The sequence below is a fragment of the Sorex araneus genome, chromosome 1, assembly GCF_027595985.1.
Source record: "Sorex araneus isolate mSorAra2 chromosome 1, mSorAra2.pri, whole genome shotgun sequence".
In the NCBI taxonomy this organism is placed as follows: domain Eukaryota; kingdom Metazoa; phylum Chordata; class Mammalia; order Eulipotyphla; family Soricidae; genus Sorex; species Sorex araneus.
Genome location: NC_073302.1, coordinates 445,444,610 through 445,466,294, shown reverse-complemented (window position 1 = coordinate 445,466,294; position 21,685 = coordinate 445,444,610). Strand labels below are relative to the sequence as shown.

The 21,685-nt window shown below is 51.9% G+C and overlaps 1 protein-coding gene across 1 annotated transcript in view; it reads right to left on the bottom strand.

The window, feature by feature from the left end:
* The window catches only part of CNTNAP2 (contactin associated protein 2), a 1,529,860-nt gene that overhangs the window by 97,659 nt on the left and 1,410,516 nt on the right, over positions 1-21,685 (bottom strand). Inside the window, exon 21 of the mRNA XM_055129775.1 lies at positions 7,792-7,885. Coding sequence (XP_054985750.1) covers positions 7,792-7,885 — 94 coding nt within the window. The remainder of the gene's footprint in view (positions 1-7,791; positions 7,886-21,685) is intronic.

The window sequence follows — 21,685 nt, the reverse complement described above, 5'->3', positions numbered from 1 at the left end:
CTGTTAGCAGACTGGAGCTGGGATCTCAAGCATCCAACAGCACAGCCTTTTCTCAAAACAGTCTCATCCCTTAGTTTCAGCGTCATAGAAGATTTGCAGCATTGGGAACTGCTTGATTTGGATCCTGAAAGTCAGCTTTTGTTCAGAGATCCAGTTAGGAAGAGAAATAATCAAATTGTCATTATTTGGAAATGACATGATAATATATGTAGAGGACTTGAAGGTTCCTCTGAGCCTCTGAGAAACTTTTAGAAACAATAAACGGGTACAGCAAAGTAACAGTTCACTAAATCAACACACCAAAATCTATTACATTCCACCAATGAGCCAGAAGAGAAAGAGAGCAAAGAGACCACCCCATTCCAAATAGTGTCCCCAAACATCAGGTATCGAGGAATTAAAAGACATAAAAGACCTTTGCCTAGAGAATTATAGGTCACTTGAGAAAGAAAGATGCCCACTCCAGATGAACCCCTGGTGGCCACAATCTTCCAGAAGAAAAACCTAGGTATGTGGGACCAGGGACTAAAGACTCCAGGCCATTGTGTGTGTGGGGGGGATGGAGCGCCCTTCCCAACCCTCTGCCCCTTTGGGGTCCTGGCTGTCATGCCCATGAACTGCCTTGGGGCGCGTTTAAGCAGGACAACAGTGACAACAGCCTTGATCCAGAGACTCACAAATGAGTCTCAGAATGGATTAGCTCCCTACAGGAATGTCTCTAGATCTCAGTCATTTGCAATTTTAGAATTCCGGGAGCGTTCAGCCACTCATTATATTCATAATAAGCAATAGAAAATAAATTATCTAGCTTCTGCCTATAGCAAGCAGGCTTGGGGGATGGTGGGAAAACTCAAAATCATGGTGGTGGGAAGGTATGATGGTGGTGGGATTGGTGTTGAAATATTGAATGTAATCGATTAATGTGAACAGCCTTATGAAAATACAATTTGAAAATTAGAAAAAAGAAGAAAGAAAAGAGACCCACAGAAAATGAAAAAATATTATATGTTCATAGACATTGCCAAATGACTATTCTACCTAAATTATTATATACATTTAATGTAATTCTTATCAACATCCCAAATAACATTTTTCAGGGACTTTAGAATGGTTCTGATTAAATTTGTATGGGACCATAAAGCACCCCACAAAGCCAAAGCCACTTTGAGAAATAAGGAATTGGTAGGTTTTGCACTGCTTGATTTGAAACTATACTATAAAACTCTAGTAATCAAAGCAGCATGGTAAGAGAATAAGGACAGACTCTCGGATCAATGGGTTAAACTCAAGAATCTATTAATAAACCCTAAGTTTTATGGACAGTTAATTTATGACAGAGAATATGGGTCCATAAAATGGACTAAATATAGCCTCTCCAAATAAATGGTGCTGGGAAAGTTAGATAGCTGCATGTGAAAATAAAGAAACTGGATCTGTATCTTGAACCTATATAAAAATAAACTCAAAGATCCAACCCAAAGCATGCACTTCAGTCCATCGAGCTCTCTTTCTGCTCTCAGCCTTGTAATTATTTATCATATTTGCTTGGGTGACCAGCCCAGATCATGAACACATACATGGGTGTTGAACTTGGCCTGCAACTTCGGTCTAACCAGCCAACTTTCATGGGTCCCATTTACCTCATTGGTGATGAGACAAATCTAAAACAAAGCCTCCTTACCAAGGCAAAAGTAATGAGAAAACACATTCCGACAGATTTCTAAGAACGGAGGTCATTAGTGCCAGTAATGAAGAGATGCTGACTTCGAATCATCCCTCACCGGGCAAATGCCGTCTCCACAGAGAATTCCCTTCAGCTTAAAGAAGACTCTGGAAGCAAATACTATGTTTTAATTTCCTTTAGGACACGAAGCATTAGATCTAATTGCTTCTCTTCGGTTCTGATATTATTTCTCGCCTCTCACTTTAACAGCATCCTCGTTGGGCCCTTCCTACTTCTTCAATCATTTTGATAAAAGCCACAAGCAACAAAGCAGAGATTTCCACGAATGATCTCCCACTTGTTCATTGATCAATTTTGTGGTGTTTGACACTCAGGAGATAGTGACGGATCACCAGGCTGCGTGTGACTCTAAAATTAGGAGCAGCCGACACGGCACCACACTGTGCTTTATCTCTGGAAAGAAACACATTCATTGACCTTCTCTTTCCAGTCCCTGTGGGAAACGAATGACACATGATGTCTATGTAAGCTGGAGCTAATCCCTCTGCTCCCTCCCCCCCCCGCCCCCCCGCAGAAGGTGGCAAAGTCAAGGGGAAAATGGGGAGATGATTGGGGCTGGAGCAATAGCACAGCGGGGAGGGCATTTGCCTTGTACACGGTTGACCTGGGTTCGATCCCCGACATCCCACACAGTCCCCTGAGCACCGCCAGGAGTGATCCCTGAGTGCAGAGCCAGGAGTTACCCCTGTGCATCCACAGGCGTGTCCCCAAAAGCCAAAATTTTAAAAAAAATAAAGAATGGGGGAATTGATGGAGCAACCATTTCCACCGGCGACTCTGCCCAGCCCGGGCTCCGCAGGGGCGCAGGACTCCGGAGAGGCGTGTGGCCGTCTCTGAGAAGCGTTTCTCAATCTTTCCCTGACGGCGTTTCCTTTCCATGGTTCCCCGTCCTCCGGGTGCCCCCTAGTCATGCCGTACCCACCCCAACTGGTGCAATTTTTATCTCTGACCGCCCCCCCCCCCCGCCCCGGGCACTGTCTAGGGTGCCCACAAGGGCCTTCGGTTGAGAAACGCTGCCGAGACGACCCAGCCTCCTGCCTCTGCCCCTCGAACCAGCACAGACAGCTGCTTGTCTCCGGCCCCTCACCCCTGTCCTGTGTCTCACCGCGCTCCCCTCTCTGAGCCCCTGTCTGCTTCTCGCCGTGCCTGGAACACACCAGGCTCGTCTCTGCCTCCTCCGCCCACACCTGTTTCCCCTCTCTTCAGGGCACTCCATGGAGGCCCCCGTGTCCCAGGCTGCCCCTTCTCGGCCTGCCCAGTCTGGGGTGACCCCACTCCCACAGTCCCCCACATTCGTCGGCGTGTCCAGCCTCAGAGAGAAGGACGATGCCCCAGCCCTGAAACAGGGCAGCGCTCACAGGCCTGAAGTGAAGATCATCTCTCCAAGCTCCCCGCCTGCAGAGCTTCCAGCCGGGCAGGCTCAGGTGGGTGTCAGCAGCCTCCGCGGCTGCCGGAGAGTTTGGTGCAAAGGGCAGGTGGTGCCCTGGCTCCTAGCTCTCGGCCCCTGTGCCGTCTGTACTGTTCCCCCACCCCTCCCCACGCTGGCCCTCCCACTGTGCTGAGGGCTGTACCAGGCCACTAAGACCTGAGGCCCACCCCACTCTCCACCCTTGGCTGGAAAGGAAGTGCCTGGGTGGGTGGGTGGGTGGGAGGCACCGAGTTCCAGCCCCCCTTGGATGATTTCTCCAGCTCCTCGCTGTGGCCCAGGGGAGTGACAGAAACAAACCCTCAGCGCCTGGTCTCTGCAAACTCAGCGTGAGGAATCGGGCAGCTCCCAGGACCCTCGTTCTCATTCTCCTCCTGCCAGAGGGGGTCTCTCCCCTCCCTGAACCCCGTCCTTCTCCTAGTCAGTGCTCCGTGCCTTTGCGTTCCTTAGAGATGAATCTTGGTTCTGCTCTCCAGAAGAGGGTGTTTGTGAGGGCCGGGGGGGGGGGGGGGGGACAGGATTCTCAGTGCCAGGCTGACTGCAAGTGGCCCGGGGCCCAGGACGCCGAAATGAGGCTCTCCCACGAGCCCACCCTCTACCGCAGCTGTGTCTCAGTACTCTTCCAGCCTGAGCACGGGAAGGGAGCGTTGTAACACCGTTACATTTTGTCTCGTTATTTTTGATTGTGTCGTTTTAGCCTGTCAAGAGGCGTTTGAAGTGTTGTTTTCTGCTGTTCGGTTGATTCCACGTCCCTGTCAGTCTGGTGTCATTTGCAAACCTCACGAAGAATCTGTCTTTGTCCCAGGCATTGATAGGAAGTTTGGGAAAAATGAAAGAAGTCTTTGGGCAAACAGAGGACCCCGGAGCCGGGCTGTCAATCACGTGCCTCTCCCACAGCTGACGCTGCTGGAGAGAGGAGGAAGTCTGTGTCTGGAACTAGCCACGCCACGCACGGCTTGCGGCTCACCAGTGAGAAGTGACCGGGCGCCAGGAGGTCTGAGGCGATTTCCACTTTGTAAACCTTGACTGGTGACCCCGATGTCCTCGATAGAGGACTCAGATGCAACAGCCTATTCTGGAATTTTGACTTTTCAACGCAGTCAGCCTTTTGGGAATGGGTGCTTCTCACTAAGCCAAGAACTGAGCTTCCTGTGTCCAGTAATTCTGCTTCTTGGCATCTGCCTCAAAGGCCCCAAAACGATTCTGAAAAGATACCTGCAGTCCTGTGTTCACTGCAGCACATTCACAACAGCCCAAGTCTGGAACCAACCTGAGTGACCAAGAGCAGATGAGGGGATAAAGAGTTCACGGCCCGTGTCCACAACGGGATACAGCTTGGTTCTAAGAAAAGTGAAACCATACAACTTGCTGCTCCGTCTATGGATCTGGAGAGAGTCCAGCGGGTGACGTCAGCTAGAGGGTGAAGGACAGGCACAGAATGGCCCCTGTTCTATGTGGGCTCTGGAGAAACAGTCGGAGAGTAACAAATGGCCAAGGGTACCAGAGCCTGAGAACTGCTCCACAGAGCTGGGCTTACCGAGGTGGTGGGTGTTGGATGGGTTGGGAGCAAGACAGGTGGACTGCATGGCATTGGAATATTATACGCACAAAGCCCTATTACTAACAGTCTCTAAAAACACAGCGCTAAGATGAAAAGAATTCTGACCTTTTCTTTTTCGAAGTACCCTCGGTCCATCCACCCTGTGTGTCCTTCCGCAAGAACTCCCCGTGGAATCACGCGACTTGCTGAGCTCCTGCTCTCTCCCCTGTCTCAGGATCTGTTCGTCTAGCGGTGGAGTCAACCAAGCCCTTGCCCGTGGGTCTCTCTCGGGTTCTGATCCTGGGCTTCTTGCCCGGCCAGTCCTTCCAGGTGAACATTCCAAGGAGCAAGGTGGAGTTTCTCGTGGAAGTAAATGCCACCTTTTCATTGTTTTATTTGGGGGCCGTGCTCAGCTCAGCAGTGCTCAGGGCTTGCTCCTGGCTCTGTGATCAGGGGTTATCACTCCTCGTGGTGTTCAGCGGGGGCAACTGGGGCTCCGGGACAGACCCCTCTACACTCTTTCCTGCCCCCAATGCTGCCTTTGAGGGGGACTTTGAAAATGCTCGCTACAGGACCGAGGCATTGGCTCGGACCCTGGCCAGGGAGTGACTGCTGTCCCAGCACTCTGACCCCACTGCCCTCCCTGGGGCTCCTGGCACCAGCGATGGGACACTCCCCTTCTCCGCTTCCCCACCTGGACGCAGGAGGGTCCCGGAGGGCCCCAGATGCAGAGCCAAGCGCCTGCTCCCCCAGCGCTGACCCTGGGCCTGGACAGGACAGCCTCCAGGCAGCTCCCGGCCGTGCCTGAAGACATTCTTGGCTGCTCATCTGGGCTGCTCCTGTGTCCGGTGGGCAGAGGCCATGGAGGCCGCTGACCGCCCAGGACGCACACACAGTCCCTGCAGCCAGAGCACGACAGCGCTGGTGGCACAGTTGCGCTTTGGGGAAAGTCATTTTCTGAGCTTCTGTCACTCTCATGCCACACGGGGACCTGGCCTGGGGGTGGCGGGTGTGTGTGTGTGGGAGGGGCTCGTCCTGCAATGCAGACCATAAGCACTGGCATGGCACAAGCAGTCTCCCCTCACCCCACCCACACCCCACTGCCCTGGGTGTTCCTTTCCTTTTTTTTTTTTTTTTTCTTTTTGGGTCATACCCAGTGATGCTCAGGGCTTACTCCTGACTCTGCACTCAGGAATTACTCCTGGTGGTGCTCAGGGGGACCCTCTGGGATGCCAGAGATTGAACTCGGGTCAGCCGCGTGTAAGGCAAGCACCCTACCCGCTGTACTATCGCTCTGGTCCTCCTTTTTTTTTTTAATTACCATGCTGGGTACTGTGATGGATACTTCCGAAGATGTTTGCGCTAAATATGAAGTTTATTTTCTCCTCTGCAATCTCTGCTGAGCCTGCTCTGTGTGCTTAGATGTGACTGCTACAAACAAGATCGGTGCCTTTCATTTTTTGTCTGACATTTTAAAATTTAAGCACTGTGGCTAACAAAGCTGTTGATGGCAGAGAGTCTCTTGCCCGCACCCCTGGCTGTCTTCCCCGGGGCCCCTCGGAGGGGATGGGCTCCAGCTTCCCTCCCCGCCCTGAGCAGAGCTCTCGGCAGCCGAAGACCTCCGGAACCTAGCTACAGCCATGCTCAAGGCCCTTCTCCACATGTTCGACAAGCCTCACACATGAAGGTACCGGCAGAGGAACCCAGGTGTGTGTAATCCCATCAACGGTCAACATCCAGAGACTTAAAAGCAAGCTCCCAGACACGGCTGCACGATATCTTATAAACTAATTCTCCCTCTGGGAGAAACTGGCAAGCTACTGAGAGTCTCCTGCCCACACGGGAGAGCCTCACAAGGTCCCCATGGTGTATTCATATGCCAAAACCAGTAACAAGCTGGATCTCATTCCCCTGACCCTGAAAGAGCCTCCAATGTGGCATCACTGGGAAGGCCGAGTAGAGAGAGTTTTCTAAAATCTCAGGGATAGGACGAATGGAGACGTTACTGAGACCACTCGAGAAATTCGACGGTCCACGGATGATGACGAACAACCATATTCCAACTCCAATTCTGTCACAGTGTCAGCATCCCTTCACCTATATCACTCCACACCCCTCTCTCCACCCTACCTGCCACACGTAACAGGTGTAACGCAGTGTGGGTCCATGGTTGCAGTATCGTTAGCTCTAGTGGTTGAGATAGATGCAGCATCTTGCCTCTACACAGCCGACGTGCCCAGCCCTGCCAGTCCTTGTCCCTATGGTACCTCCAGACAGTCCCTTCTTATCCTCCCCCCCATTTCTCTCCTTTCTGGTCTTTCCATCTCTGTAATCTAGGGCCAGAGATTTTTCCACCACCAATACATTCCATTCCCTTGTCCTGTTACCACAGATGAGGTAATAAGATGGGAGTGAACATCTGGCATTTGTCCTGCTTCTTCTAAATTACTTTATTTCTTGAGGTTTGGGGGACTCACTCTGGGATTCTCAGAGCTTACTCCTGGCTCTGTACTCAGGAATTACAACTGGCGGTGTTCAGGGACCATAAAAATGCTTGGGATAGAACCCAGCTCAGCCATGTGAAAAGCAAGTGCCCTCCCCACTGCACTCTCTTTCTGGCCCCTACCTTACTTGATTTAACATAAGGCCCTCTGGATGTTGGACCAGGATGTGTTCAGGTTCAGTAGAATTGTAGGCAGAGAAGACTTTCCCACGGCAAAGAACATGTTTTAGGGTGGGATCCAAGAGCAGATATCGGTTCACCTCTGTCCAGTCCACACCCCAGCCCAGATCACCCCCAGGGACCCAGGGACGCACCCACCAGCACCACTGAGCAGACACTCTGGTCACAGCCACCAAGTGTTCTGGTGACCGAGGAGCGGTGGGTCGGTCTGAGAACACTTCTCAGCAACGCAGAGGAAGCCACACGACTTAGTTTGCACTGAGAAGATGCTGGTGACTGAACCCACAAATAAAACGCAACCGAAAATCCAAATCCCCGTTCTCACCCAGCGGGGTTTTGTGGCTTTGAAGCAAGCATGCTCGGGACGCGCCTTGGGGCTGGAAGCCCCAGATGCTTACCTATCACTCTCCCGAGGAAGAGCGACTTGGGGGAGTTGAAGACGGTGTCGGAGGAGCTGGGCAGGTGGTAAGTCACGGTGGGGTAATGGTCCAGCTGCGGAGGGAAACAAGAGACGTGTGAGAAGATCATCAGGGCATCACATCAGAGGGAGGACATCGCCTTACGGGGGGATATCACCCACAGGGAGGGGGCGTGGCACGGGGAGACTGGTCCCAGACCCCCAGGGAGCACTGGACATGGGCACCAGAATTCTTTTAAAATTTTTATTGAGTCACCATGAGATACACAGTTACAAAGTTGTTCATGATCGGGTTTCAGTCATACAATGTTTCAACACTCATCGCTCCACCAGTGTCCATTTCCCACCACCAGCTTTCCTCCCCCCACCCCCCCAGCCTGCCTCTGGCTCGAAGGCAGGAGCTTTCCTTATCCCTCCCTCTCTTCTCTCTCTCTCTCTCTCTCTCTCTCTCTCTCTCTCTCTCTCACACACACACACACACACACACACACACACCCTTTGGACATTACAGTTTGCAATACAGGTACTGAGGGATTATCATGCTTGTCCCTTTACCTACTTTCAGCCTGCAGTTCTTACCCAGGGTGATCATTTTCAACTATCTTTGCTATAGTGGTCCCTCCTCTATCCCAACTGCCCTCTCCCCCAGCACTTGAGGCTGGCTTCCAATGGTAGACCCATTCTCTGGCCCTTGTTTCTCCTGCCCTTGGGTTGCAGGGGCATTCTCCCTGGAACCTCTGAAAGCAGCCCGAGTGGTAAGGGAAGAACCCCCATATTTGTTCCCCAACACCCACACATTTTCTGCGGATCTGCTGGGTTTGAACCCTCACCCATTTCAGTTTTGTTTTTTGGGGCCACACCTTGTAGTACTCAGGGTTTACTCCTGACTCTGTGCTCAGAATCACTCTTAGTGGGTGCCGGGAGGTGCGGGGGTGGGTGTGAATCACCCAGATGGTGATGCGTGCCATGGGGAACAACGCAGAAGCCCCCCACCCTCTCCCAGCCAAGAAGGCACCACTAGGACTAACCAGCTCGTATCACCCAGAGAGGACATTTGAGACACCGTTGTGAGGAATTTGATGAGCTTGAAACAATGGTCCAGGTACAAGGAACCATAAGGTCAGAAATGAGAAAATTACAAACGGGAGGGACAGGTCTCAGGACTCTGGTAGGTGGACTGGAAACTCAATGGGCAGAAGAGTCACCGCATCTGAGGATAAAACCCATGAGCTCCAAGATGGGGTGCAGGAAATCTCTAGAAAGCAATGGGAGGTGGAAAACGTCTCAAAATAAATGAGCAGCCGACATCTCCAAACTCGACGACACTGACATCCCAGGTCAGATGGAATGTAACGCAGAAGCCAACCAATCTCAACAAAAACATTAACACAGAAGCTTGACTCACAACATCAGCTCAGGAAACCCGCACACAAGAATTTAGCGTCCCCGTGGTGAGATACAACTATTTTCACAAATTTTCTTCTATGGAAATATGTTTTGACCATCCTGTTAGCTGTTTTGTGGTAACAAGTAATGCAAAACAAATGACTGTGGGTCTGCTATGGGGGATGGCTTGAGGGGTAGAAAAATGTGGACGATGGAGGAGGCAGGGGCCAGTGGTGGTGGGATTGGGGTCAGAATATTGAATGCCTGGAACAAATCTTTGTAAACCACAGTGTTTAAGTAAAGTGTGGGGGAAAGAAAAACAATAAAGGTTAGCACCTGAGAGAACTTTGAGATGAATTCAAGAGGAACAACGCAAGAATCGTGGGACTCTCTGAAGAACACCAGCCTGGTCCTGGGTTCGAAATAGACTTAGGGAACAGAGATTCCCAAAGTGAAGAGGGAAAGGGGGTGAGGTGACGCTGGGAGGGTCCCTGGTGGCACAAGGGGTGTCATGGAGGACAAAACCTGAAGGGCTGAGCCCACATTCTAAACCTCACGGTGATGTTACCTCGAGGTGAAACACAGTACAGTCTTAAAAAGCAAAGACTACCCTATTTATTTAGTTGAATCACTGTCACTGTCATCCCATTGCTCATCGATTTGTTCGAGCGGGCACCAGTAACGTCTCTCATTGAGAGACTTATTGTTACTGTTTTTGGCATCCAATATGGACGGGTAGCTGGCCAGGCTCTCCAAGAGGGGTGGAGGAATCGAACTGGGGTTGGCGGAGTTAAAGGCAAATGCCCAACCGCTGTGCTATCACTCCAGCCCATTTAGTTGAATGTTTTACTTAAATAAAATTAAGAACATAAAAGATTGAATTTCCTAAAAAACAAAACAAAACAAAAACCAAAACAAAACACAAAAACCCTGCAGCTAGGTACAGCAGTATGCACAAGTAAAGCGGTGATTTCCCTGCCAGAGTTCATGAGCGTGAAAGATAAGTAGAGCAGGAAAGTGCAACACAAACGCTGCATATTCTGGGTCATAGGAACAGAGTCAGCGATGGTTACAAAGACAGATCAGGGCTATTGATGAACGTGCTCCCAGAACCAGGAAACAGACAACCCAGGCATAAAATCCGACTGAACCTCTAACGTCTGAAATTCAAATAAAAGTAGTCAGACAGAGGCTGCTTTAGAATATTGGAGACTGAAACAGTTGCTAGATACCAAGAGGCTCCCCGAGGGTCGGACACAAGGGTCGAAGAGTCATGACCCTGGAATTTTGGGGTGCTCTGATCCTAAAAAATTTTAGGTGTGGGAAAAACACACTGGTTTCGAAAAAACACTTGGATGGTAACATTGGTGTGTCCGACTATAATTCTGAAAAGTTTCGTATCATTTCAAAGTCACACTGTGCTATTAACAAAGCACTTAGATATTAAAAGAAAAACCTCAAAACTTAGAATAAAAGCCGCTATTTTATAGACCAAGTATGAGCAAGCTGCTTTGGCGCCATCTCGTGGCGCTTATGGGTAATTGCTGCTGTTCCTCCGTTTCTCCCCTGGCCAACGGCTCACACCGCGGACAGGTCCCCTTAAGCTTTGGTGACTGCCCCGCTCCAACTACCTCTTAGTCACGTGAAATATCCTAAAACGGATAAACACAACTCTGCTATTTATTGTAGAAACAATAGTGTAGAGCTGTAGACAAACGCCTAGTGACAACAACATCCATGAATATTCTTTCCATTTCCCCCTAATTTAGGTGCGACCAACCACACTGCTGTAACTTCATATTCTTTCCATTCCCCCCTAATTTAGGTGCGACCAACCACACTGCTGTAACTTCTCACCGTCCAGACGCTGTATCACGCCTCTCTTTCCACGTCAACAAACACACAGCTAAGCCATTATTTGAAATGAACGACCCGTGTTTCATTTCATGGCTATACAGGAGAGCCTGTATCATGCATCATTTCCACGTGTGGTTTTCATATTTCCTGTACGTTTGGGTCCAACCAAGTGCTGATCTCAGAGCAGGCCCCTGGTAGAAACGTGCTGGCAGCTGTGAGCTGGTGAAACACCAACACAGCGGACAAGCAAGGAAACTGCGTTGTCTTCCGTCTCCTGAACTTTCCGTGGAGCTTCCAGACCAAGTTGGCTTTTTTGGAGCAATTTTATGGTATTCATAGAAGGCATAAGGCCCACAGTAAAAAACATCCCTCGTGCCTTCACAGGCTACCCTCAACTCTTCCCTTTCTCTATACAAATGCAAACATGCCTGTATACACGCATAGGTGATTACATACAGACACATATGTTCACGACTACCTAGACATATGCGAACAGTTGATAACTTGAAACGAAAGCTCAATTTGACATATCAATTTTGGTTCTGTTTGTCTGAAAGCATCACCGGAGCTTATTGAAAAAGGCTCTGGCTCTGGACTCACCAGTGACGCCCGTGACCAGGGACACTCCCCAGTCCGTTCACGAGTGAATCCACTGACTTAGAACAGGAAACAGGAATCCAGTGGGTGGTGATGCGTATGTGTGTGCAATGTTACATGTGTTCTTTGTGCCTTGTATGTTGTGTACTGTCTGTGTCATGTGAGTGCTCTGGACGTGCTGTGTGAGCCGTGTGGGCACATGTGATCTGTGGATATCACGTGTGCTCTGTGTGTGTGGTGGTGTATGTTCTTTGCATATTGTTGTGTGGCGGGTGTGTTCCCTGTGTGTGTGTGAGCGTGTTCTGTGTTGTAAGCTGTGTGTGTGTGTGTGTGCTGTGTGAGAGTGGTGTGCATGTTCTACGTGGGAGAGTTCAGTGTGCTGTGTATGCTTTGGTGTTGCGTGTTCTGAGTGCGTGTTCTGCACGTGTTCTCCTGCTCTCTGACTCACGGTCTCGGAGACGGGCTTTGGTGGTGCTTGCCTTTTCCTCTTCATAAGGGAGGAAGATTGGCACGCCTCGCCCTCCTTTGGAGGGTGCAATGGGGTGCTTGCAGATTTCCGGCAGGGAGGGGGTGCTGGGGGACAGTGATGGGGGGAGGGAGGGCCTGTCTCGGCCACGAACCAGCTGGTGACTTTAGCACCCTGTGAAGGCTTCCTCCGGAAATAAGGGAGCTGCCCCACGGGCGCCCTGCGGCTTCTCTGTGGGAGAGGCATTGAGTGGCACTGAAACGTGCTCGGAAGGAATGAGCAAACGGGTCCCCGTGTGGAGCCAGGTCTGCGAGGACTTGGCCCAGGTCACCTGCAGTCACTCATAGTCACCTGCACAGGTAAAGTTGTCCTTCACGCCATGCCCCTGCCCCCCAACCACGGGCAAAAGGTCACCAACCCTTGGAGCCCCATTACTTTTGGTTCCAAGCCCCTCCCCCCACTTCATGTGACATGGGCAGTTCCGCCATATGCATTTACTCAACTCAGCCTCCAACCTGCGAGGTCAGCTCTGGCCAGGGGCGTCCAAGCCAGGAGGGGTCCTAGACACAGCTGGATGGTCACTGTTTTGTTTAGAAATGGAGAAGAGGAAGTGAGATCCCAGAGGCTGGTTGACTGGAAGTGGTTGGCATTGACCTCGAGTGACCTTTAATGTCCCAGGGAATGCTCTTTGGGAAAGCTCAAGACTTGAGAAATAAAGAGTTTTCCGTACAGCTGTCTCTGCGGTGCAGATACGTTGCTTCTCTCTCAGGAGCGTGATAAGCAGCTCTGAGACTCTGAGGTATTCTAAGTACTTACTGAGGGCGCCAGCTTGCCAGTGTTATTATGGTAATGTAATCAGCACAATATACCCGCCTTGCAAGGTCTAAAGCCAATGAAATCCCGCGCCTGGTGCAGTTAAAAGAACTATTGAACCTATTAGGCAATTTATGTTTTGTGTAAGAAATTTTCTGGAAATAGTAAAAAGAAAGGAAAAAAAAAATCAGCTTTCAAATATGTTCATTTACTTTCCCTGGCCTCATGCTCCACCTGCTGGAGAAAGGCAGTATTACTGAGAGCAGAGTGATTTATTTTGAAAAGAAAACTGAGGCTGTGAAAATAAATCTGTTATGTTTGCTGTTGTTTTTGTGGGGGCTACACCTGGTGGTGCTCAGGGCTTATTCCTGTCACTGTGCCCAGGAGTCACTGTAGGAAGTGTCTGGGGTCCATAAGCAGTGCTGGGAATAAATTGGGGTTGGCCACTTGCAAAGTAAGTGCCTTAAGTACTATCTCTCCCGCCCCCCACCGCCATTTTTATAAATATCAAAAAATGATTGAAGAAAGTTTCATTTCATAACACCATTTGGCAGCATTAATTTCAGGGAATTTTATAGCAGGAATGGCTTAAACACCAGGGGCAACTTTTTGTTTTTTCTCGTCTAATATGTTTATAATTTTTGTTGCAACATCACAGCCTCTTCAAAGTGCCCCTGGTTCTTCTTGTATGCTTACTTAATCTATTTCTTTTTAACTTTTTAAAAATGGAATTACAGTGAGATACATAGTTACAAAGTTGCTCCTGATTGGGTTTCAGTCAGTCAAATAATGTTCCAACACCTGAGCCTTCACCAGTGCACATTTCCCATCACCAATGAACACTGGACAATTTTCCCAAAGGAGCTGGTCATAAAATATTTAGGACTTCTAGGCTTATGTTTTGACTCCTACATGAGAAATCATGAAGATCATGAAGCATGAAGAATCAATGTCTGAACCTGTATTTCACAATTCCGCAATTCTTGGGGATCTAGTGTGAGAGAATAGCATCTCGCTTTTATAGATTTTATATTAAAATAATTTGGGTGACCATCACATGTAATCATGACCCCTCGTGAATGGCTGAGACTCATGATGTGAATCACGTCAGAAGCCTCAATGGAATCAGTTACTTGCCATGGTTTTTCCTGAGGACCACGGGGCAAATTTTGCTCTATTGTAAAATGTTTTTCTTGGAGTCGGGAAAAACAAACAGGTGGAAAGAGGGAGGGAAAGAAGAACAAAGAGGCGGCCTCAGCCCAGATAAGATCCGGAGCTGCCGCTCGAGAAAAGGACCCTCTGCTCCTAAAGACTATGATTCGAGAGGTCTTCTAACCCATTTTGGCACCCAGAGCGGCTTCTTACATCTAGACTGTGAACTGAGCTAAAATATCAAAAATCCAAAATGAAGCGCATAGAGTCTTCATTCTCCGCAATGAAAAGAAATTATTAAATACTGCCTTTTCAGCAGGTCTGATTGTTGGGGGAAATTCCAAACAATAATAGTGAGTTCTCTATGGAAATATCGAATGTATTCAAAGTATAGAGAGAATAAAGGGAAGATCATTAGCTACTTAGGTGGGGGGTGGATGGGACGGGGTCATATTGGGGTTCTTGGTGGTGGAACAGGTGCACTGGTGGAGGGATGGGGGTTCAATCATTATATGACTGAGACTTAAACCTGAAAGCTTTGTATTTTTTTCACAGTGATTCAATAAAATAAAAACTTTAAAAAAAAGAAGAAGAAGAACAAAGAGGACTGGAAAACAAGACGAGAAATGGTCAGTGTGGGGAAGAGGTTCCCACAAACAGTGCTGATCTGAGGGCATGAGGGCAAGCAGTCACTCACGGGCAGGAAAGAGAAAGAACAGCTGAGAACTGGGCTCAGACACAGGGACAGCCCCGGAGACGGGCCCGGTACGGCTCAGGGCTGGTCTCATAGTTGTTGTTGTTTTTTAATTTAATTAAAAATTAAAAAAATAGTTTTTGGTTATATCTGGTGACACCCAGGGGTTCCTCCTGGCTCTGCACTCAGGTATCACTCCTGGCGGTGCTCCGGGGACCAAATGGGATGCGGGGGATCAAACCTGGGTTGGCTGTGTGCAAGGCAAACGCCCTCCCGGCTGGACCATCTCGCCAGCCCCTGGGCTCAGGTTTTAAACTTTATTCACCTCAGGACTCTGGATCCATCAAGCTTGTGTGTTCAGGCCTGGATGAACTTTGATTCCTGGCGTGGGGGGCTGGCTGAGCTGAGTGTGTGTGCGTGTGTGTGAGTGTGTGTGCGTGTGTGTGTGTGTGTGCGTGTGTGTGTGAGTGTGTGTGAGTGTGTGTGCGTGTGTGTGTGTGTGTGAGTGTGTGTTGAGTGTGTGTGTGTGCGTGTGTGTATGTGTGAGTGTGTGTGTGTGCGTGTGTGTGTGAGTGTGTGTGTGAGTGTGTGAGTGTGTGTGTGTGCGTGTGTGTGTGAGTGTGTGTGTGCGTGTGCGTGTGCATGTGTGAGTGTGTGTGTGCGCGCGTGCGTGTGTGTGAGTGTGTGTGTGTGAGTGTGTGTGTGAGTGTGTGTGCGTGTGCGTGTGCATGTGTGAGTGTGTGTGTGCGCGCGTGTGTGTGTGTGAGTGTGTGTGTGTGAGTGTGTGTGTGCGTGTGTGTGTGTGTGTGTGTGTGTGTGTGTGTGTGAGGGGGTTGAATAAGATGCTCAATAAAAAGGAGACCAGAGGCCTGTCTGCTCCGCGTGTTCGCAGGCGGGAGATGCAGGGAGCGAGCCCCGGAGGCCGCACTGGGGCCGGCCGTGACAGGTCTCGGTCACGAGCTTTCCTGGAGCTGAGCCTCCTGCTGACGGGCACAGTGCCCGCGGCCCAGTGCTCCCAGCAGGGAAGGCGAAAGTTGGTGCTACAGGGGACAGGGCGTGGGGGCCAGCCCCGACAAGCCCTGCCAGCGCTGGTGGTGTGGCCAGTGGGCGGCCGGGCAGTGAGGGAGCAGTGAGGCCGGGGGCTGGTGGGGGTGAGTGCCCAGGGTGGCTGGGCGTCACAGAGATGGCCTTTCCCGGAGGATTCGGGGCCGAGGGGCAGAAGGGGTCAACCCAGCTGCTCTGCGGGGCAGGGAAGAAGAAGCCGAATTTTTTTTTTTTTTTTGCTTTTGGGTCACACCCGGCGATGCACAGGGGTTACTCCTGGCTCTGCACTCAGGAATTACTCCTGGCGGTGCTCAGGGGACCGTATGGGATGCTGGGAATCAAACCCGGGTCGGCCGCGTGCAAGGCAAACGCTCTACCTGCTGTGCTATCGCTCCAGCCCCAGAGAGACTGGGCTTTCTGTCCGTGAGGGAATCTGCCAGCCGGGACAAGGCCTGGGTTGGCGCAGAGCCGGGTAGCTTTGCCAGGAGTGACGAGGCCCCCTCAGAGCTGGGGTAACCTTTTTAGAGTTTTTTTTTTTTTTAACGAATCACCGTGAGGTACAGTCACAGACTTACAAACTTTCAGGATTACGTTTCAGTCACACAAGGGTCGAGTGCCCCTCCCTCCTCCAGCGCCCATTCTCCACCACCAACGTTCCCGGTGTCCCTCCCACCACCACCCCCGCCCCATTCCCCCCCCCCCCCCCCCGGCTCTGTGGCAGGCACATTCCCTCTTACTCTCTCTCTCTCTCTCCTTTTGGGTGTTGTGGTTTGTCACACAGGTAGTAAGCGGCCGTCATGTTTGGTCCGTAGTCTCCTCTCAGCACGCATCTCCCATCCCGAGCGAGCATCCTCTACTTGGTGATCCCTTCTCCGTCCCAGCTGCCTTTCCCCACCCCGCATGTGAGGCCAGTTCCCAAGCCGTGGAGGAATCCTCCCGGCCCTTGTCTCGACTCTCCCTGGGTGTTGGTCTCCCAGTCTGTTACTCTATACTCCACAGACGAGTGCAGCCCTCCTGTATCTGTCCCTCTCTCTGGCTCATCTCACTGAGCATGACGGAGCTGGGAGACCCTTAATCTGGATGCCCCAGACGGACTCGTGAGAAGCCTGGCAGGGACACTCCGCCCCCTTCTGGGGGCAGCTCTACAGGGAGGGAAGGACAGAGCCAGAGAGGCATGGGGCGGGCAGGGGGGTCCGCACGGGGAATTCCAAGCTGGACAGGGTCACCTGACGTGCAGCAGAGGGGCTGGCGTGAGGCGGCTGGGCTGGGGAAGGCACGGGGGGTTCTGGGCCATGTGGGCTGAGCGGAGACTGGGTTTGTCGATAGAGCGGCAAACCCACGTGACATGGAGGGAGTGAGAAGACGCAGAAGAGGGTAGAGGACTCGGGACTCAGCCCAGGGAGGCGAGGGAGGAGAGGGCAGGGGACTGAGCCAGGGACCAGAGCATCGGGGGCTGAGGCACTAAGGGATGATCGCCAGGCGAGCGGGTCTCTGTGGAGCATCGTGTTTGACGATGATGCGGGGGTGGGGGGCGCCAGCACCCAGGCTACAGGCAGCTCCAAGTGGGCCCGTCTTGGCATATGGGCCCCACCGTCGGGGGAAGGGCTCGAACACGGCACCCAGGGGCTCCTCTGTGCAAAGTCATCTTTGGGTGGGACCTACATTGTGTATTTTGTTTTGGGTTTGGGGGCCACAGTCTGTGGTGCTCAGGACTCACTCTGGCTCTGTGCTCAGGACTCTCTCTTGGCAGTGCTCGGGAGACCCTCCGCAGTGCTAGGGGTGGAAACCAGGTCAACTGCACACAAGGCAAGCGCTTCTCTGCTAAACTCTCTTTCCGGTCCCTTTCACGTGATCTGTGTGTGTGTGTGTGTGTGTATGCTTTTTTGGGTCACACCTGGCAATACTCAGGGCTTAGTCCTGGCTCTTAACTCAGGAATTACTCTTGGCAGTACTTGGGGAACCATATGGGATGGCCGGGATTGAACCCAGGTCGGCTGCATGCAAGGCAAACACCCTACCCGCTGTGCTATCACTCTGGTTCCCTTCACGTTACCTTTTTTAAATTTATTTTTTTCTTTTGGGTCACACCCAGCAATGCTCAGGAATTACTCCTGGCGGTGCTTGGGGGACCATATTGGATGCCGGGGATGGAACTCAGGTTGGCTGAGTGCAAGACCAACACCCTCCCCGCTGTGCTATCGCTCCAGCCCCTTCACATCACCTTTGACAGGAGAATGGGACATTGGTCTTTGTGCTGTGGAACCAAGGATGGGCCGGAGAGCACCAGCTTTCGGGGAGCAGGCGAAAACCCCAACTGGAAGGAGTGTGAATGAGAGCATTCACATCTGTGCATTCCGCTGGAATATACAACAACCTCTTGCCAGTCGATAGTGAGTTGGCAAACGGTCCAGTAAGATAGGCAAGAGAAGGCTCCAACAGATGCACCACTAGACTCGGCAGCTGGGCAACAGGCACACGGGGTCCACGGCACTTCACTGGCCGTGGGGATGGAAACCACAAGGTACTGCCGCTACTTGGCCTCTGCGTGACTAGAATCGGTCCCACAGACTCTCCCCAGAGCTGGGAGCAGCGGGAGCGTCCCGAACGCCACGGCGATGAGGACGAAGATCCAACACACAGAAATCTCATCCCCACGGGCCCAGATAATCACCCACGGCAAAAGCAGATGGTGCGTCCGTGATACACACACGCACGCAAATAAGCGTTTTGTAAGAGTGGCTCACAATAGCCCCCACCTGGACACAATCCACAGAGTCACGAGAAAGTGATGGGATAAGCCCAAGAGTGGAGGTCAACCACACCCACTGACCAAGGACTCTTTGCTAGGTGACGTCCGAAAACATGGAGAGAAAGTTTAAGTGGATCTGTCTTACAGGACTAACCTGGTAGGGCCAGTGAATGTCACGCAGTATTAAATGTAAGAAAAGAGTGGCTATAGTCTCTCTCTCTCTCTCTCTCTCTCTCTCTCTCTCTCTCTCTCTTCTCTCTCTCTCTCTCTCTCTCTCTCTCTCTCTCTCTCACACACACACACACACACACACACACACACCCCATAAGGCTGCAGTCACTCAGTTGCACAAAAAGCACCAGATTCGGGAGGAGTTTGCCTAGTCTGATCTCACATGTCTACGTTGATGGAGTTGATAACACGGACCCGAGGTTGTGTAGAAAATGGGATTTGGGGCAATGGCAGGAGAAGACAGACAGAAAGGCGTCCTCTGAAGCAGGACCACACTCTCTGTTTCAGTGTGTGTGGGGGGGGCTTGGGGGGGCACGCCTGCAGGGGGCTTCCTGTGGTACTTGCAATGGTCTCAGCGTGTTGAGCAGGAAAGGAAGAGGCAGGGGAAAGTCTGGCCAAGAGGAGGTTTGTTCTCAGGGAGAGGAGAGAGCCCTGTTTGCCGGTGGGCACAGTGTGTGTGTGTGTGTGTGTGTGAAGCTGGTTTCCTAGGACCTGTCTTCTCTAGCAGGGGCTTGGGGGAAAGGCAGGGAAATGGGTGACATTCACCACCCCCGTCGCCCTCTGCACCCTCTGAACTTTCGACAGCGAGACACGTCGTTAGGTGAGTGGGACCGCACAGTCTCACGGGCTTTGGCAGGGGGAGCGCGGTGCTGGGTCAGGGAGGGCAGACAGCGAGTGTGAGGGGCGCTGGGGGGCCTCGGGGGCCGTACACAGACCCTCTGATTCTGAAACGATCCAAAGCACGGATGGCGGCTTCCGCCTGCGACCACTGGAGTCGCCTCCGAGGATGGATTTGAAGAAGCCGTGTCTACGCAGGAGGCACTGAAGGATCCTGTCCAACCAGGGGAAACCGAGGCCCCCAGGAGCCCCCCACATCTCATTCCAATGCCTGGGGGCACAGTGAATATTAAGTTAGTGCTCAGTTTGCAGGCCGTGGGCTGCCGGAAGGTACATTTCCTGACTTCTGGCAAACCTGGAGTATTTCTGTCATTCCCTTTTGGTTTTGTTCATTTCTTTTTTGTTTTGGGGCCACACACAGTGATGTTCGGGGCTCACTCCTGCCTCTGTGCTCAGAAATCCGTCCTAGTGGTTGACAGGGACCCTGTGGGACTCCGGGGATTAAACTCGGAGCAGCTGCTCGCAAGGCCAACGCCCCCCCCGCGGCTCTGGCTCTCTGGCTCTGCGATGCTCTCACTTCTACAGAAATCAAACCGTGTCTGCACTGCGGGTTTCACGGGGGTCTCCCAAGGAGAGGGCACCTGCGGACCAAGGGGTCTCGGCCGTGTGATGGGAAAGGTGCAGAGAGAACACGGAAACACTCCACGTGCAACGGGGCGGAAGTTCAGGGCTCGTGGCGCGACGTCTGTGTAACAAAACAGCATTTCAGTCTCCACTGGCCGTCGGGGAGCCTGTCGGTGGCTCCGAGTGCGGGTGTGGAGATGCCCAGAGACGAGCTCGGTACGTGCAGACGGTCCGGGTGCCTGGTGGGACGGGCCTCAGCCTGCACCGAGTCCCTGTGGGAGCGCGTCTCTGTCTGTCCCTCTCCACACGGCCGCCCCCTTTGCGGCCTGACTGTCACCGCACAGGGAGACTCAGGATAAAGAAGGGCTCACTTAAGGGGGCCGAGAGGCTATTTTCCTGTTGATTTCAGCCTTGACGTGACCCAAACCCAAGCCCAGCTGTGGCCACGCCAGCCTCTGGCTCAGGGTCTGCCGCCGCACGGAGTCAGGGGGCTTTGGCAGCAACGGTCCTGCCAGGGCAGAGGGCGAAGGCCGCAGAGCAGGGGCCCGGCTGCTGACCGGCCCGTGGCCTTCCGGCCCGAGGGTGTGGAGCGGGGGGTGAAGTGGACAAGGCAACGCCCCGGAGTAAGGGGGGGGCGACACCTCCCTTGGCTGCAGTGTAGGGAAGAGGAGGGCAGAGGGAGAGAAGTCAAGGCGGAGACTCTGAGGAAGGGAAGTCACGGGAGAGGGGTCGGGGGCCCCAGGCACAGCAGGAACGTGTGTGTGTGTGTGTGTGTGTGTGTGTTGGGGGGGCATATAACTATCCAAACAACACTGGAGACATGAGATCCAAACTACAACCACCAAACTTTAAAAAGTGCCTGTCAACCATAGGCCTAAAAGGGGAGAGAGAGAGAGACAGAGACAGAGACAGGGAGACAGAGACAGGGAGCCAGAGACAGACAGAGACAGGGAGACAGACAGAGAGACGGACAGAGACAGAAAGAGACAGAGAGACAGAGACAGGGAGACAGACAGAGAGACGGACAGAGACAGAAAGAGACAGAGAGACAGAGACGGACGGAGACAGAGACAGAGATAGAGACAGAGAGAGACAGAGACGGAGAGACATAGAGAGACAGACAGAGAGACAGACAGAGACAGAAAGAGACAGAGAGACAGAGGCAGAGAGAAACAGAGAGACAGACAGAGAGACAGACAGAGACAGAAAGATACAGAGACAGAGAGAGACAGAGACATAGAGACAGAGAGACAGACAGAGACAGATAGACAGAGACAGAGAGATAGAGAGACAGAGAGACAAATAGAGAGAAACAGAGACAGAGACACAGAGAGAGAGGTGCGTGATAGAGGTAGGTGGGGCTGGTGAGGGCGGGAGGGAACAATGGGGGCATTGGGGGGGACTGTACCCTGGTGAAGGGATGGGTGTTGGAGCATCACATGACATCCCAACCATGAGTAATTTTATAACTAGGTGTCTCACTGTGGTTAAATTAAAAAATCTAAAAATTTTTAAAAAATATGTTCCTGTCAAGGTGTGTGCGGGTGGGTGTGGGGGGGAACTTGGGATCTCTGGTGGAGAGAGGCTGACCCTGGTGGTGGGGTTGGTGCTAGAACATTCCATGTCTAAAACTCAGCTAGCAG